A 15,321-nucleotide genomic window follows, 5' to 3' on the forward strand; every position below is an offset into this window, starting at 1 on the left:
TGCGCCACCAGGGAGGCCCAACACCTACTCTTTAGTAATCATCAAACTTGTATTTTTATATTTACTTAAAAGTAAATCACAAAATTTGTTAAAGTAATCAATCTTATTTCAAAACACTAAAACTTTGTTGGAGGATGCAGTATTAAGGTTTATTTCAACTTTATAAGGTTCCCTTTTTCAGTATTTCAGAATAAACTTTTATGCTATCTTTATACATGATAGTCACATTTTTTTGCTCGAATGATATTTGACAAATGTAAAATTACTATCACAAAAATATTACTATCCCAGAAAAAGCAGCATAAAAGACTTTCAATTTTGTTGAGTGTTAATGCAGATACTTAGAGAATTAGATCTATTATATCTATAGACAAGCATTATAAGTTTTACACAGACTATGTTTTACCAAGATCTTTATAAATTGTTTTCCATTATTTGTTTCAAGATGGAAAGAAAAGCATTTGAAAAAGGAAACTCATAGACCAGTCCATCTTTTAAAATTTATTTTAAAAGGGGAAAACACCACTCAGTGTTTTATATACTTGATGGAGTTCTGTGGATATCCCTGTATATATATACCCTCATGGAAGATAAACATAGCAAGGAGGGCTACACACAATTACTTGAATACACATCTCATAAAATGAGATTTCACTAAGATGTGAAAATATGCTATTAATGTTATTTGTTTAGGCAAACAGCACAGTAGAGTTCAAGGACCGGTGAGCAGGGTATGCACATTTATGTTTTGGAGGCAGACTGAGAATGGAAAATGTAGAGAATGAGGTGAGAAGGCTATTCTAGCAGTGGAAAGAGAAAGGGATTGGCAGTTACTTGTGAAAAACAGATAAAAAATGAATTGCGGGGCAAAGGAAAAGTATTTCAGTTACAAAAAGAAAAGTCGGAAGATTTCACTAAGCTCAAAAGAGCTAATTCAACTTTCTAAGACGAACTAAAACAAAAGCAGATAGTCACCAAGCAGGTCCAATAGTATTAAGCAAGCTACATGTTCTAAGCTCCGACTGACAAAATTGATTCAAATAATCACTAGAACCAGCTGCTACCTACCTAAGACTTTAGTACAAAACTATGGGTGAAAGTACAGAATCAGTGGTTTAAAATGAGCCTGTTGCGAACGGCTATGGCAAGAGCTAGATGAAAAATGCTTCATCTGGTTCCTTCCAGCAGAAAGACGTGAAGCTTGAGGGAGAGAAGGGGCTGCAGACGGATGGTTGTAGGTCTAATTTCTCCACACAAGGCAAATGCACAGCATCTTTAAGATTAGTCAACCCAGTGATTGGCCACTAGTTTAGGGTACGGAAGAGACAGGTCTGAGGGCAGGGAAGGGCAGATACTTTGTTTCAGGAGGAAATCATGATTAACTTATGAAATTAGAGAGAAGTGTGTCCTAGTGGTGGCTCTGAGTCAGGTGCCTGAGTAGATCATTTAACCTAAGACTGCAAGTACATTTCCTCATTTGGACAATGAGGGAATTAAGATAAACTCCTAATAGAGTTGCTGGTTTTAAAGAAAAAATATAGAGAATAGTATATAAATACATCAAACACAGTCTCTGGCATATACAAAGGACTCAATATCAGCTATTAGTAATATTATTATAACTTTCTGAAGGAACAAAGAAGCTTATGGGTTAAAAGGCAATAACCTATTTCAAACTTTCCAAATTTTCCTCAACTTGATTTCCTCAGTAAGAGTTTTTTTTCTTAATCCATAAATACTGTAGGATTTGCTTCATAATTAGACTGCTGACAGAGAACACAGTGGGTAATAATGAGTGGAGAGAAGTTACTGGCAGGTGTTCTTTGGGGACTGATATCCAGGACTGTCATATACAGCAATGTGAGAGATGGATCACAGAGAGATACCTCCAAGAAGAGCTTGCTGATGATGCCGAAGGCTACTTGACAGTGAAATGTCTTGGGTTTCTTCCCCCAGTTTTACTGAGATATAATCAACAGCACTGTATACGTCTAAGGTACACAGCATAATGATTTGACTTACATAAATAATGAAATGATTATCTCAGTAAGTTTACTGAACATCCATCATCTCATGTAAATACAAAATTAAAGAAATAGAAAAAAACTTTTTTCTTGTGATGAGAACGCTTAGCATTTACTCTTTTAACGACTTAGGAAATGTCTTGTTGATACGAATATACTGAGTAAAAATCTAACAAAGAATTTGTTGTCAAAGGTGGTGGGATTCACTTAATGCAATTAATCAAGTAGTTCCAATGAAGAAGCTCTGCAAGGAAAAAACAAAGTCTAATGCTTGAGGAGTTCATAATCAGCAGGCAGATTAGGACAGGTAACAAAAAGTAATACAAAGTAATAGAATAGTAGCAGTACTTGCAGTATGTTCTCAATGAACGTATGCTATCTGGGGGGAAGCAGCATGTTAATCATCTTCTGGGTATTATAACATGTACTCACATGAAATGTACAAAGTAAACATATCACTTCCATTACAGATAAGTAAACCGGTGCTTAGAGAGATTAAATAATCTGTCCAACATCACACCATTTATATAAGGTAAATTCAGGACACAAATTGGAATTTACTGCTTCTCAGAGCAGTAGTTTTCAACCATTTTGACAAGTAAGTTTCAAAGCAGAGGTGCTTTCTGATGAGGTTCAGAGAAAAGGGAGCAGGATCAGGAAGGAAAGCTGGAATCAGGAAAATCTTCTCAAGGGAAGTAGAATTTTAGATGGAACTGAGAAAGGTAAATGAATCTTCAACCAGAAAAGCTGGTGAGGGTGTGGAGAGATCATGCACAGGAGAGGAAACAGTTTGCACTGAGACACTGAATCAGGATGGTTTGTGGACACATGGATTGTCTGTGATACTAAAGAGAGAAGGAGGAGAGGGGGGGGGGGAGGAAGGGAGGAGAACAGAGGGTAAGATAATGAGGAGATAAGGCTGACCTATCAGCTTGAGATCAAACCTCAGTGTGATATGTCAAATTCCACAATGAAAAAAAGCACGCTTAATTTTTTAGAAGATGGAATCACTATAGGTTTTGGAAGATCAATGCAGTGGTTTAGAAATATTTTACTTGGCAGAGATGTGGGATCAACTGGAAAAGGGAAAGACAAGGGAGAAATTGGTACCTGAGGTAGGAATTAGTAAATTACTGCAACAATGTAGCTGAGAGGTATTACGGATTGAGCAATGATTATAGGAATAAAGCATGAAAACATGGAGAAAGATTCAAGGTATTATGAAATGGACTCTGTCAATAATTTGCAAAATGAGAGGCCAAGGAGAAGATAGGATAAAATGTGATGACAGTTTTCATCCTGGGAAAAGAGGCATATCTGGAATAACGTGAGGTCAGGAATGAGCCAGAAATTAGGAATGAAGGGAAGGTTTTTTGCATACACTGCTTGCTAATTACAGAGAAGCTTAAAGTGCAATCTTTTTCTTTTAACATCTTTATCGGAGTATAATTGCTTTACAATGTTGTGTTAGTTTCTGCTGTATACTGAAGTGAATCAGCTATCTGTATACATATATCTCCATATCCTCTCCCTCTTGCGTCTTCATCCCACCCTCCCTATCCCACCCCTCTAGGTGCTCACAAAGCACCGAACTGATCTTCCTCTGCTGTGTGGCTGCTTCCCACTAGCTACCTATTTTACATTTGGTAGTGTATATATGTCCATGACTCTCTCACTTCGTCCCAGCTTACCCTTCTCCCTCCCTGTGTCCTTAAGTCCATTCTCTATGTCTGGGTCCTGCCCCTAGGTTCATCAGAATCTTTTTTTTTTTTTTTTTTTAGATTCCATATATGTGTTAGCACACAGTATTTATTTTCTCTTTCTGACTTACTTCACTCTGTACGACAGACTCTAGGTCCATCCACCTCATTACAAATAACTCAGTTTCGTTTATTTTTATGGCTGAGTAATATTCCATTGTATATATGTACCATATCTTCTTTATCCATTCATCTGTTGATGGACACTTAGGTGGCTTCCATGTCCTGGCTATTGTAAATAGAGCTGCAATGAACACTGTGGTACATGATCCTTTTTGAATTATGGTTTTCTCAGGGTATATGCCCAGTAGTGGGATTGCTGGGTCATATGGTAGTTCTATTTTTAGTTTTTTAAGGAACCTCCATACCATTCTCCATAGTGGCTGTATCAATTGACATTCCCACCAACAGTGCAAGAGGGTTCCCTTTTCTCCACACCCTCTCCAGAATTTACTGTTTGTAGATGTTTTGATGATGGTCATTCTGACCAGTGTGAGGTGAGACCTCATTGTAGTTTTGATTTGCATTTCTCTAATGATTGGCAATGTTGAGCATCCTTTCATGTGTTTCTTGGCAATCTGTATATCTTCTTTGGAGAAATGTCTATTCAGGTCTTCTGCCCATTTTTGGATTGGGTTGTTTGTTTTGTTGATATTGAGCTGCATGAGCTGCTTGTATATTTTGGAGATTAATCCTTTGTCAGTTGCTTCATTTGCAAATATTTTCCCCCATTCTGAGGGTTGCCTTTTCGTCTTGTTCATGGTTTCCTTTGCTGTGCAAAAGCTTTTAAATTTCATTAGGTCCCATTTGTTTATTTGTGTTTTTATTTCCATTTCCCTAGGAGGTAGGTCAAAAAGGATCTTGTTGTGATTTATGTCATAGAGTGTTCTATGTTTTCCTCTAAGAGTTTTATAGTGTGTGGCCTTACATTTAGGTCTTTAATCCATTTTGAGTTTACTTTTGTGTATGGTGTTAGACAGTGTTCTAATTCCATTCTTTTACATGTAGCTGTCCAGTTTTCCCAGCACCACTTATTGAAGTGGCTGTCTTTTCTCCATTGTATATTTTTGCCTCTCATATCAAAGATAAGGTGATCATATGTGCATGGATTTATTTCTGGGCTTTCTCACCTGTTCCACTGATCTTTATTTCTGTTTTTGTGCCAGTACCATACTGTCTTGACTACTGCAGCTTTGTAATTGCCTCAAGATTGCTTTGGCTATTTGGGGTCTTCTGTGTTTCCATACAAAGTGTGAAAATTTTTGTTCTAGTTCTGTGGAAAATGACATTGGTAGTTTGATATGGATGCACTGAATCTGTAGATTGCTCTGGGTAGTATAGTCATTTTCACAATGTTGACTCTTCCAATCCAAGAACATGGAATATCTCTCCAGCTGTTTGTGTCATCTTTAATTTCTTTCATCAGTGTCTTACAGTCCTCTGCACATAGGTCTTTTGTCTCCTTAGGTAGGCTATTCTTAGGTATTTTATTCTTTTTGTTACAATGGTAAATGGGAGTGTTTCCTTAATTTCTCTTTCAAATTTTTCATCGTTAGTGTATAGGAATGGAAGAGTTTTCTGTGCATTAATTTTTTATCCTGCTACTTTACCAAATTCACTGATTAGCTCTAGTAGTTTTCTGGTAGCATCTTTAGGATTCTCTATGTATAGTATCATGTCATCTGCAAACAGTGACAGCTTTACTTCTTCTTTTCCGATTTGGATTCCTTTTATTTCTTTTTCTTCTTTGATGGCTGTGGCTAAAACTTCGAAAACTATGTTCAATGATGGTGGTGAGAGTGGGCAACATTGCGTGTCTTGGGCCTGATCTTAGAAGAAATGGTTTCAGTTTTTCACCATTGAGAATGATGTTGGCTGTGTGTTTGTCATAACGGCCTTTATTATGTTGAGCTAGGTCCTCTCTATGCCCACTTTCTGGAGTTTTTATCATAAATGGGTGTTGAACATTTTGGAAAGCTTTTTCTGCATCTATTGAGATGATCATATGGTTTTTCTCCTGCAATTTCTTAATATGGTGTATCACATTGATTGATTTGCATATATTGAAGAATCCTTGCATTCCTGGGATAAACCCCACTTGATCATGGTGTATGATCCTTTTAAAGGGCTGTTGGATTCTGTTTGCTAGTATTATGTTGAGGATTTTTGCATCTATGTTCATCAGTGATATTGGCCTGTAGTTTTCTTCTTTTGTGACATCTTTGTCTGGTTTTGGAATCTGGGAGATGGTGGCCTTGCAGAATGAGTTTGGGAGTGTTCTTCCCTCTGCTACATCTTGGAAGAGTTTGAGAAGGATAGGTGCTAGCTCTTCTCTAAATGTTTGATAGAATTCGCCTGTGAAGCCATATGGTCCTGAGATTTTGTTTGTTGGAAGATTTTTAATCACAGTTTGAATTTCAGTGCTTGTGATTGGTCTATTCATATTTTCTACTTCTTCCTGGTTCAGTCTTGGAAGGTTGTGCTTTTCTAAGAATTTGTCCATTTCTTCCAGGTTGTCCATTTTATTGGCATAGAGTTGCTTGTAGTATTCTCTCATAATCCTTTGTATTTCTGCAGTGTCAGTTGTTACTTCTTTTTCATTTCTAATTCTATTGATTTGTCTTCTCCCTTTTTTCTTGATGAGTCTGGCTAATGGTTTATAGATTTTGTTTATCTTCTCAAAGAACCAGCTTTTAGTTTTATTGATCTTTGCTACTGTTTCCTTCATCATTTATTTCTGATCTGATCTTTATGATTTCTTTCCTTCTGCTAACTTTGGGGGTTTATTTGTTCTTCTTTTTCTAATTGCTTTAGGTGTAAGGTTAGGTTGTTTATTTGAGATGTTTCTTGTTTCTTGAGATAGGATTGTATTGCTATAAACTTCCCTCTTGGAATATTTTTGCTGTATCCCATAGGTTTTGGGTCATCGTGTTTTCACTGTCATTTGTTCCTAGGTATTTTTTGATTTCCTCTTTGATTTCTTCAGTGATCTCTTCTTTATTTAGTAGTATATTGTTTAGCCTCCATGTGTTTGTATTTTTTACAGTTTTTTCCCTGTAATTGATATCTAGTCTCATAGCATTGTGGTCAGAAAAGATACTTGATACCATTTCAATTTTCTAAAATTTACCAAGGCTTGATTTGTGACCCAAGATATGATCTATCCTGGAGAATACTTTACGAGCACTTGAGAAGAAAGTGTATTCTGTTGTTTTTGGATGGATGTCCTATAAATATCAGTTAAGTCCATCTTGTCTAATGTGTCATTTAAAGCTTGTGTTTCCTTATTTATTTTCATTTGGGATGATCTGTCCATTGGTGAAAGTGGGGTGTTAAAGTGTCCTATTATTATTGTGTTACTGTTGATTTCCCCTTGTATGGCTGTTAGCATTTGCCTTATGTATTGAGGTGCTCCTATGTTGGGTGCATAAATATTTACAATGGTTATATATTCTTCTTGGATTGATCCCTTGATCATTATGCAGGGTCCTTCTTTGTCTCCTGTAATGGTCTTTAAAGTCTATTTTGTCTGATATGAGAATTGCTACTCCAGCTTTCTTCTGATTTCCATTTGCATGGAATACCCTTTTCCATCCCTTCACTTTCAGTCTGTATGTGTCCCTAGGTCTGAAGTGGGTCTCTTGTAGGCAGCATATATATGGGTCTTGTTTTGTAACCATTCAGCCAGTCTATGTGTTTTGGTTGGAGCATTTAATCCATTTACATTTAAGGTAATTGTAGATATGTATGTTCCTATTACCATTTTCTTAATTGTTTGGGGCTTGATTTGGTAGGTCCTTTCCTTCTCTTGTGTTTCCTGCCTAGAGAAGTTCCTTTTGCATTTGCTGTAAAGCTGGTTTGGTGGTGCAGAATTCTCTTAGCTTTTCCTTGTCTGTAAAGGTATTAATTTCTCTGATGAATCTGAATGAGATTCTTGCTGGGTAGAGTAGCCTTGGTTGTAGGTTTTTCCCTTTCATCACTTCTAAATATGTCCTGCCACACCCTTCTGGCTTGCAGAGTTTTTGCTGAAAGATCAGCTGTTAACGCTATGGGGATTCCCTTGTGTGTTATTTGTTGCTTTTCCCTTTCTGCTTTTAATATTTTTTCTTTGTATTTAATTTTTGATAGTTTGATTAATATGTGTCTTGGCATGTTTCTCCTTGGATTTATCCTGTATGGAACTCTCTGCGCTTCCAGGACTTGACTATTTCCTTCCTCATGTTAGGGTAGTTTTCAACTATAATGTCTTCAAATATTTTCTTAGACCTTTTCTTTTTCTCTTCTTCTTCTGGGACCCCTATAATTCCAGTGTTGGTGTGTTCAATGTTGTCACGAGGTGTCTGAGACTGTCCTCAATTCTTTTCATTCGTTTTTCTTTATTTCACTCTGCAGTAGTTATTTTCACTATTTTATCTTGCAGGTCACTTAGCCTTCTTCTGTCTCAGTTTTTCTGCTATTGATTCCTTCTAGAGAACTTTTAATTTCATTTATTGTGTTGTTCATCACTGTTTGTTTGCTCTTTAGTTCTTCTAGCTCCTTATTAAACGTTTCTTGTATTTTCTCCATTCTATTTCCAAGGTTTTGGATCATCTTTACTATCGTTACTCTGAATTCATTTTTCAGGTAGACAGCTTATTTCCTCTTCAATTGTTTGGTCTGCTGGGTTTTTACCTTGCTCCTTCATCTGCTGCATATTACTCTGTCTTCCATTTTGTTCAACATACTGTTTTTGGGGTCTCCTTTTCACAGGCTGCAGGTTTATAGTTCCTGTTATTTTTGGTGTCTGCACCCACTGGGTGAGGTTGGTTCAGTTGCTTGTGTAGGCTTCCTGGTGGAGGGGACTGGTGCCTGTGTTCTGGTGGGTGGGGCTGGATTTTTTGTGTTTTGGTGGGCAGAGCTGCGTCCAGTGGTGTGTTTTGAGGTGTCTGTGAACTTGGTATGATTTTAGGCAGTCTCTCTGCTAATGGGTGGGGTTGTGTTCCTGTCTTGCTAGTTGTTTGGCATGGGGCATCAAGCACTGGAGTTTGCTGGCTGCTGCGTGGAGCTGGGTCTTAGCATTGAGAGGGAGATCTCTGGGAGAGCTCTCACTGATTGGTATTACATGGGGCCAGGAGGTCTCTGGTGGTCCAATGTCCTTAACTCGGCTCTCCCACCTCAGAGGCTCAGGCCTAACATCAGGCCAGAACACCAAGACCCTGTCAGCCACACAGCAGTCCTCAGAAGAAGCACTTGGTCACCCTTGTGGATGAATGGGAGTGCACACCAAGCGGTAATCTTATTTTTAAAAAAGAAATATCCAATAGAAACCTCTTGCTTCATTGTCTTCTTAAGATCAAAGTACATTGAGTAGTACTTCATAAGAGATACATAGAAGACTATTGTAAGATAGTCTTACAATATATTGTAAGACTATTATAAGATATATTGTAAGACTATTTGGAGAACTGCCTCTAAATATTATTTTTCTTTAAATATAAATGCTTGTGTTAATAATGGGTGAGCAGTTAATACTTATGCCTATGATTTATGAAGCACTGTGTTTTATCCATTCAGTCATTCACTCCACAAATATGCTGCTATTATGTTCCAAGATATGTGCTTGGTGTCGGAAATCCTTGGAGGATCAATAGTCTGTTCGGGAGAATGACAAATAGTTACAATATAGTATGAGTGATAATGATAATTGCAATAGCAATTAATGTTTATCCACCCTTTCATTTAGTATTGTGCTTGTGTAACTGCCCATTTTCCATAGGAAAAAAAGAATATTTTAAAGAGGTTTAATAAATAGTCCACAGTTACAAAGGTAGTGTTCAAACTCAGGACTTCAATAAATCCAGAAGTTTGGAATTTATCCAGGAACTTCACTGGTGGCACAGTGGTTAAGAATCCACCTGCCAGTGTAGGAGACACGTGTTCAAGTCCTGGTCCAGGAAGATACCACATGCCATGGAGCAACTAAGCCCGTGTGCCACAACTACTGAGTCTGTGCTCTAGAGCCCACGAGCCACAACTACTGAGCCCGTGTGCCACAACTACTGAAGTCTGCGTGCCTAGAGCCCATGTTCTGCAACAAGACAAGCCAGCACAATGAGAAGCCCACGCACTGCAACCGAGAGCAGCCCCTGCTCGCCGCAACTAGAGAAAGCCCGCACGCAGCAACAAAGACCCAACGCAGCCAAAAAAATTTAAAAATAAATAAATAAATTTTAAAAAAGAAAAAAAAATTTTATCTAGTAGTGATATGTGGGATCAATGAGAATAAGGAGAGATTGACACTTAAGAGCAGAGTTTGTAGGTTATTACAATAGTCTGACAGAGAGTAACAAAGGCTTGAACAATAGCTAGGGGAATTAAAACATCACAACAGGTTGAAGACATTTTGAGATGGACTCTGCAGTAATTTACTTAGCTTCTATGCCATCTGCATGGAAGTGAGTCCAAGGTCCTATGCTTGGGCCAAGCTCTGTGGGGTATCAGACTATCATTGCCTTAGGAGAAAACTGATGATGTAACTCAGCTGTAAGTGGCTTCCTAGTTTCCTTCCATTCTTTCTTCCTCATCCCATACCAGCTAGAACCAACGTCCTGTCCTAGAATTTTAATCTCTAAGCTTCCTGCCACTCTGCCCATCTCCACCCCCCGCCCCAGCTTTGCATTCCATACTGTTAATATCCTCATCTTCCCCCCATCTGAGAGTCTGCAAGCAATGGAGTTCACATTCACTCTACTTTCTGATCTTGGCCTCAAACTAATTTCAGATGATTTTTCCTACACTGGTGCTCACCACATCAAGTTTCTTAGCCCTGATTATGCATCATGAAATAAAACACCAAGGAATCAGTGAAGGTGCACACAACAGGTAACACTGGAGTCAAAGGATTTGGAGACAAGAGTGGTGAATGTAGATTGGGTCTCTAGAAGTTAACCGCTCTGGATTGCAACTCCTTAGCCTGCTAAAGGTGATAATAAAACTCATGCAAAAAGTCCCTTGTGATAATCAAATTACACAGATACTCATATGTGTTTTCATTAAAGAATATTATTTTTTTAAAGTCTTATAGTCCATTTCTCTGAATTCCTTCTATCTGGAGAAAGCTGAGCTAATTTGTTCATGCAGCCATAAACCAAACAATTGTTAACTCTATAACAACGTAATACTTAGCCAAGATGTTAGCAAACTTTTCAAAAAGCTAACATTAAAAAAAAAATGAAATTAAAGGCAAACAGCGTGAGTATTACATTCATTATGCCTACCTCCCAAAACAATCTTATCAAGCTTCTAAAAAGACAGTGCCCTGGAGATTTTCTGTACCAAAGTTTAAATATTGTGCAGCTCATTAATCAAAGAAACACAATCTAAATAAAGAGTAACTATGTCATATGGCCATCAATTAGGAAAATCCACACAGTAAAGCATCATGATAAAAGGTGAACACACATTTTTTTTTAAGCTAATTCCATGTAACATGCTTGGCACCTATTAATAACTGGACTGAATGAAAGGAGTATGTTGACTGAATGAATGAATGACCATCAGTCTCAAAAGCATCACCTTTCAGGGCTAAAGCCAACAATCTATTAAACATGAAATTACTTATGCAAATTCTGAAGCAACTTTAAAAATGATGATGATGATAATAATAAAGATGATGATGATGTTGATGATAGTGGAAGCAACAGGACTTACTCTGACTCAGGCACTGTTCAAAGTACTTTACACATGATAACTAATTTTGTCTTCATACTAACCCTCTGAAGAAGGTTTTAATATTATTTCCATTTTACAGACCAGAAACTAAGGCAAAGATTGATGAGCAACTTGCCTAACCTCCTAGAAGTAATAAGCCACAGAACTGGGATTTGAACCCAGGCAGTAGCTAGGGATGAACTGGAAATTAGCACAGAGCAAAGCAAGTGCCCGTAAACATGACAGCAACTAACTTTGTATAATAAGTTACTTACATTAAAAACATGAAAAATCCAGGTTGATAGTCTGGATTCATTTTATACACATAGAGGAAAATATTGCAAGATGGTTAAAACACAAGGCACAGTAATATTCAAGGAGCTGACATCAAAGAAAAACACTGCACCACTATGAACGCTGAAATGTTCACTTTAAACTGTTGTTCAAAGAGAAGAAAAAAGCAATTAAGAAATCCAGGTTGCAGAAGAGTTGGAAGCATTGAGGCTCATTTGTATATATGTTTGTCAGGAAGTTCTCATATTATATTAAAAAAATGAGAGAAAAAAGTAATTTAGCAATTAATTTTAGAATTAGGTTTCACTCAAGTATTCTACTTATCTTATCTTGATGTTTCCTATAAAATAAAAACTATAATCTAAAAAAAAACAAACATTAAATTGAAATAAAATATTCTTATTCACATAAATAGAATATACCTCAATGCATCCATTGTTTTTGGCGATGTCAGGAGTTCTGTCTGCACGCCATTCATAACTTCATCTTCTAAGTCCTGTGTGGAATTCTGTAGTGAAACAAACACATAAGCATGTGGATGTTATGCACATAGAATTGAAGATTTGAATACAAATTCTCAACAGGAGAGAGTAAATGGTTTTACTCTGGATATATACAGTGTGCTCCAATTTCTTTGAAGACTGGAAACAGGTGTTAATCTTTTCAGTGCTTTCAATGTTCTTTTCTCTTCCGTTTGGTTTCTGAAATACTCAAACGGGCCATTTACACAAGGCAGTATGTTAAGAGCTTTGGAATACATCATTTAGCTTCCTGCTACTCAACCATAAGCTTTTGGGACTGAGTGTTTTAAATCAGCAAGGAAAAGGGGTACCAAAGGGAAGGTACCATTGACAGGTAGTGATGTATTAGCTTTAATGTACTGTACTTGCTTGCATCTCCCTGGTGACACTAAAAATATAAAGAAAGCAAAATTCATGAAAAAAAGTTGCCTGTCAAGGTCACTTCTATCAAAAGCGTGACAGGACTAGTGCAGGAAAAGAAAGCTGGAGTTCTTACTTTGCCTTAAGACTTTAATTCTGAGGATGATCTTCAGCACAGAGAAACTAAAATTAACCACTTAACTTCTAAAATGGTAAACACTCTTCTACTACAGAGAGGTAAGAGCTCGAGAGAGGTCCTGCACTTCAGGATGGTGGCAAAGTTGAACTGGGTGTTACATAGAGGAGAGATGGATTCTGGAAAGCCAGCCCGCTTGAGATTCTCATTTAGTAAGACATTAGTTCTCTGTTAGGCTTTGGAACTGAACTATTTTTTATTTTTTAAACATCTTTATGGGAATATAATTGCTTTACATTGGTGTGTTAGTTTCTGCTTTATAACAAAGTGAATCAGCTATACATACACATATATCCCCATATCCCCTCCCTCTTGCGTCTCCCTCCCACCCTCCCTATCCCACCCCTCTAGGTGGTCACAAAGCACCGAGCTGATCTCCCTGTGCAATGTGGCTGCTTCCCACTAGCTATCTGTTTTACATTTGGTAGTGTATATATGTCCATGGCATTCTCTCACTTCGTCCCAACTTACCCTTCCCCCTCCCCATGTGGAATGAACTTTAACAGAGTAATTCTGCAGACACATCACTCTTCAGAAGCAGAGTCACAGATAGCGCTCATTACAAACTCAGGTTTCACTGAAACAAACTACATGGAGCATTCATGGATCTAAATGTACCATTTCAACCAAAAAATACAATAGATGAGCTAAAAGGCTGGACATAAAGGAATTAGGTTAATATTTTGAAGAAAACAAGACAGGGAGGCACAACTTAAGCAGTGTGTCATTGTGAACTGATTAAAAAAATCTATTTCATTTTTAGATTGAAGAGCAACATTTCACCTAGGGGTTGGTAGTTTTGGGAAGCACTTGATCTACACTAGATTTAAAAAATTTATTCGCTTTTTCGTCTTCATGAGGATAAAGAAAGAAAAAAAAATCCAAAAAGTTAAAGGATGCTTTTTAGTTTAAGGTACTAAATCTTAAAAGATGAATGTCTTTGAAAGATTTAAAACATTCACCTTATTATGAAGGGCTTGATGTATGCTTACATTGAAAAGTCACAGGGTTGGGCAGGTTACAAAAATAGTTGGAGACAATTTAACAAAATATACATACTTGTGACTACTGCACATGACAGAACATTTGATGACTGCATTTATGTCAAAATCAAAATCATTGACTTTCTCATCTCTCTCTCTCAAAAGAGGGAGTTCCATGAAGGGTGAGGCTGTATCTAGTCCTCTCTACATTAAGCACACAACACACAGAATTGATTTAGTGAATGTTAATGAATAAATAAGCTGAATGGCATTCTATTAGCTTCCTAATACTGTGCAATAAATTCAAAATTAAATGGCTAAAAAACATTGTCTCCCATAGTTCCTGTGAGAGATTTAGAAGTGGCTTGGCTGGGAAGCTGTGGGGTAGAATCTCTCATAAGGTTGCAGTCAAGGTGTCAGCAGGGCTGCAGCTGCAATCATCTAAAGGCTTGACTGGAGCTTTAAGATCCACTACTTTTTCTCTTATAAAAGCTTCATTAAGATATGCTTTACATAACATTAAATTCACCCTTTGAAAAAGTACAGTTCAGTCCCTTTTCACTTATTCACAGAGTTTTGCAACCATCACCACTATGTAATTTTAGAACAATTTCAAAACCCCACAAAGAAACCCCATACTCATTAGCCAGCACTCCCCATGTTTTCTGCTTCCCACAGCCCATGGCAATCATTTACTTTCTGTCGCTAAGGATCTTTTTAAATAAAATTTATTTATTTGTTTGTTGTTTATGGCTGGGTTGGTTCTTCGTTGCTGCACGCAGGCTTCCTCTAGTTTCTCTTCGTTGTGGTGCGCGGGCTTCTCACTGAAGTGGCTTCTCTTGTTGCAGTGCATGGGCTCTAAGCTCAGTAGTTGTGGCTTGCGGGCTCTAGAGCGCAGGCTCGGTAACTGTGGCGTGAGGGCTTAGTTGCTCTGTGGCATGTAGGATCTTCCTGGACCAGGGCTCGAACCCAGTCCCTGCATTGGCAGGTGGATTCTTAATCACTGCACCACCAGGGAAGCCCTGTTGATAAGTATTTACCTATTCTGAACATTTTATATAAACAGAATCATAAGATATGTGGCTTCTATCACTTAACATGATGTTCTTAAGACCCTCCCGTGCTGTGGCATGTATCAGTATTTCATTCCATTTTTTGGTCAAATAATATTCCACTGTATGGATGTACCACATTCTGTTTACCCATGCATCACTCTATGGGCATTTGGGTTGTTTCCACTTTTGCTTATGAATTATGCTGCCACGAATATTTGAAATAGTGTTCAATTGTGAAATAATGCTAAGAATGAGAAACTCTTGCATGGACAGATGTTTTTCATTTCTCTCAGGTATACACCTAGGAGTGGAATTGTTGGGTCATATCGTAACTCTATGTTTAACATTTTGAGGGACTGCTACAGTATTTCCAAAATATCTGCACAATTTTGCATTCCTATCAGTAATATATGAGGGTTCCAATTTCTCAAAATCCTCA

General features: G+C 37.6%; 1 protein-coding gene across 2 annotated transcripts in view; it reads right to left on the reverse strand.

The window, feature by feature from the left end:
• Nucleotides 1–15,321, reverse strand: part of PARD3B (par-3 family cell polarity regulator beta) — a 1,069,130-nt gene that overhangs the window by 514,275 nt on the left and 539,534 nt on the right. For both annotated transcript variants that reach the window (XM_082629936.1, XM_082629937.1), the window contains exon 5: nucleotides 12,190–12,275. In XM_082629936.1, the coding sequence (XP_082486062.1) occupies nucleotides 12,190–12,275 (86 nt within the window). The remainder of the gene's footprint in view (nucleotides 1–12,189; nucleotides 12,276–15,321) is intronic.

Source organism: Mesoplodon mirus (assembly GCF_964341445.2).
Source record: "Mesoplodon mirus genome assembly, chromosome: 8".
In the NCBI taxonomy this organism is placed as follows: domain Eukaryota; kingdom Metazoa; phylum Chordata; class Mammalia; order Artiodactyla; family Ziphiidae; genus Mesoplodon; species Mesoplodon mirus.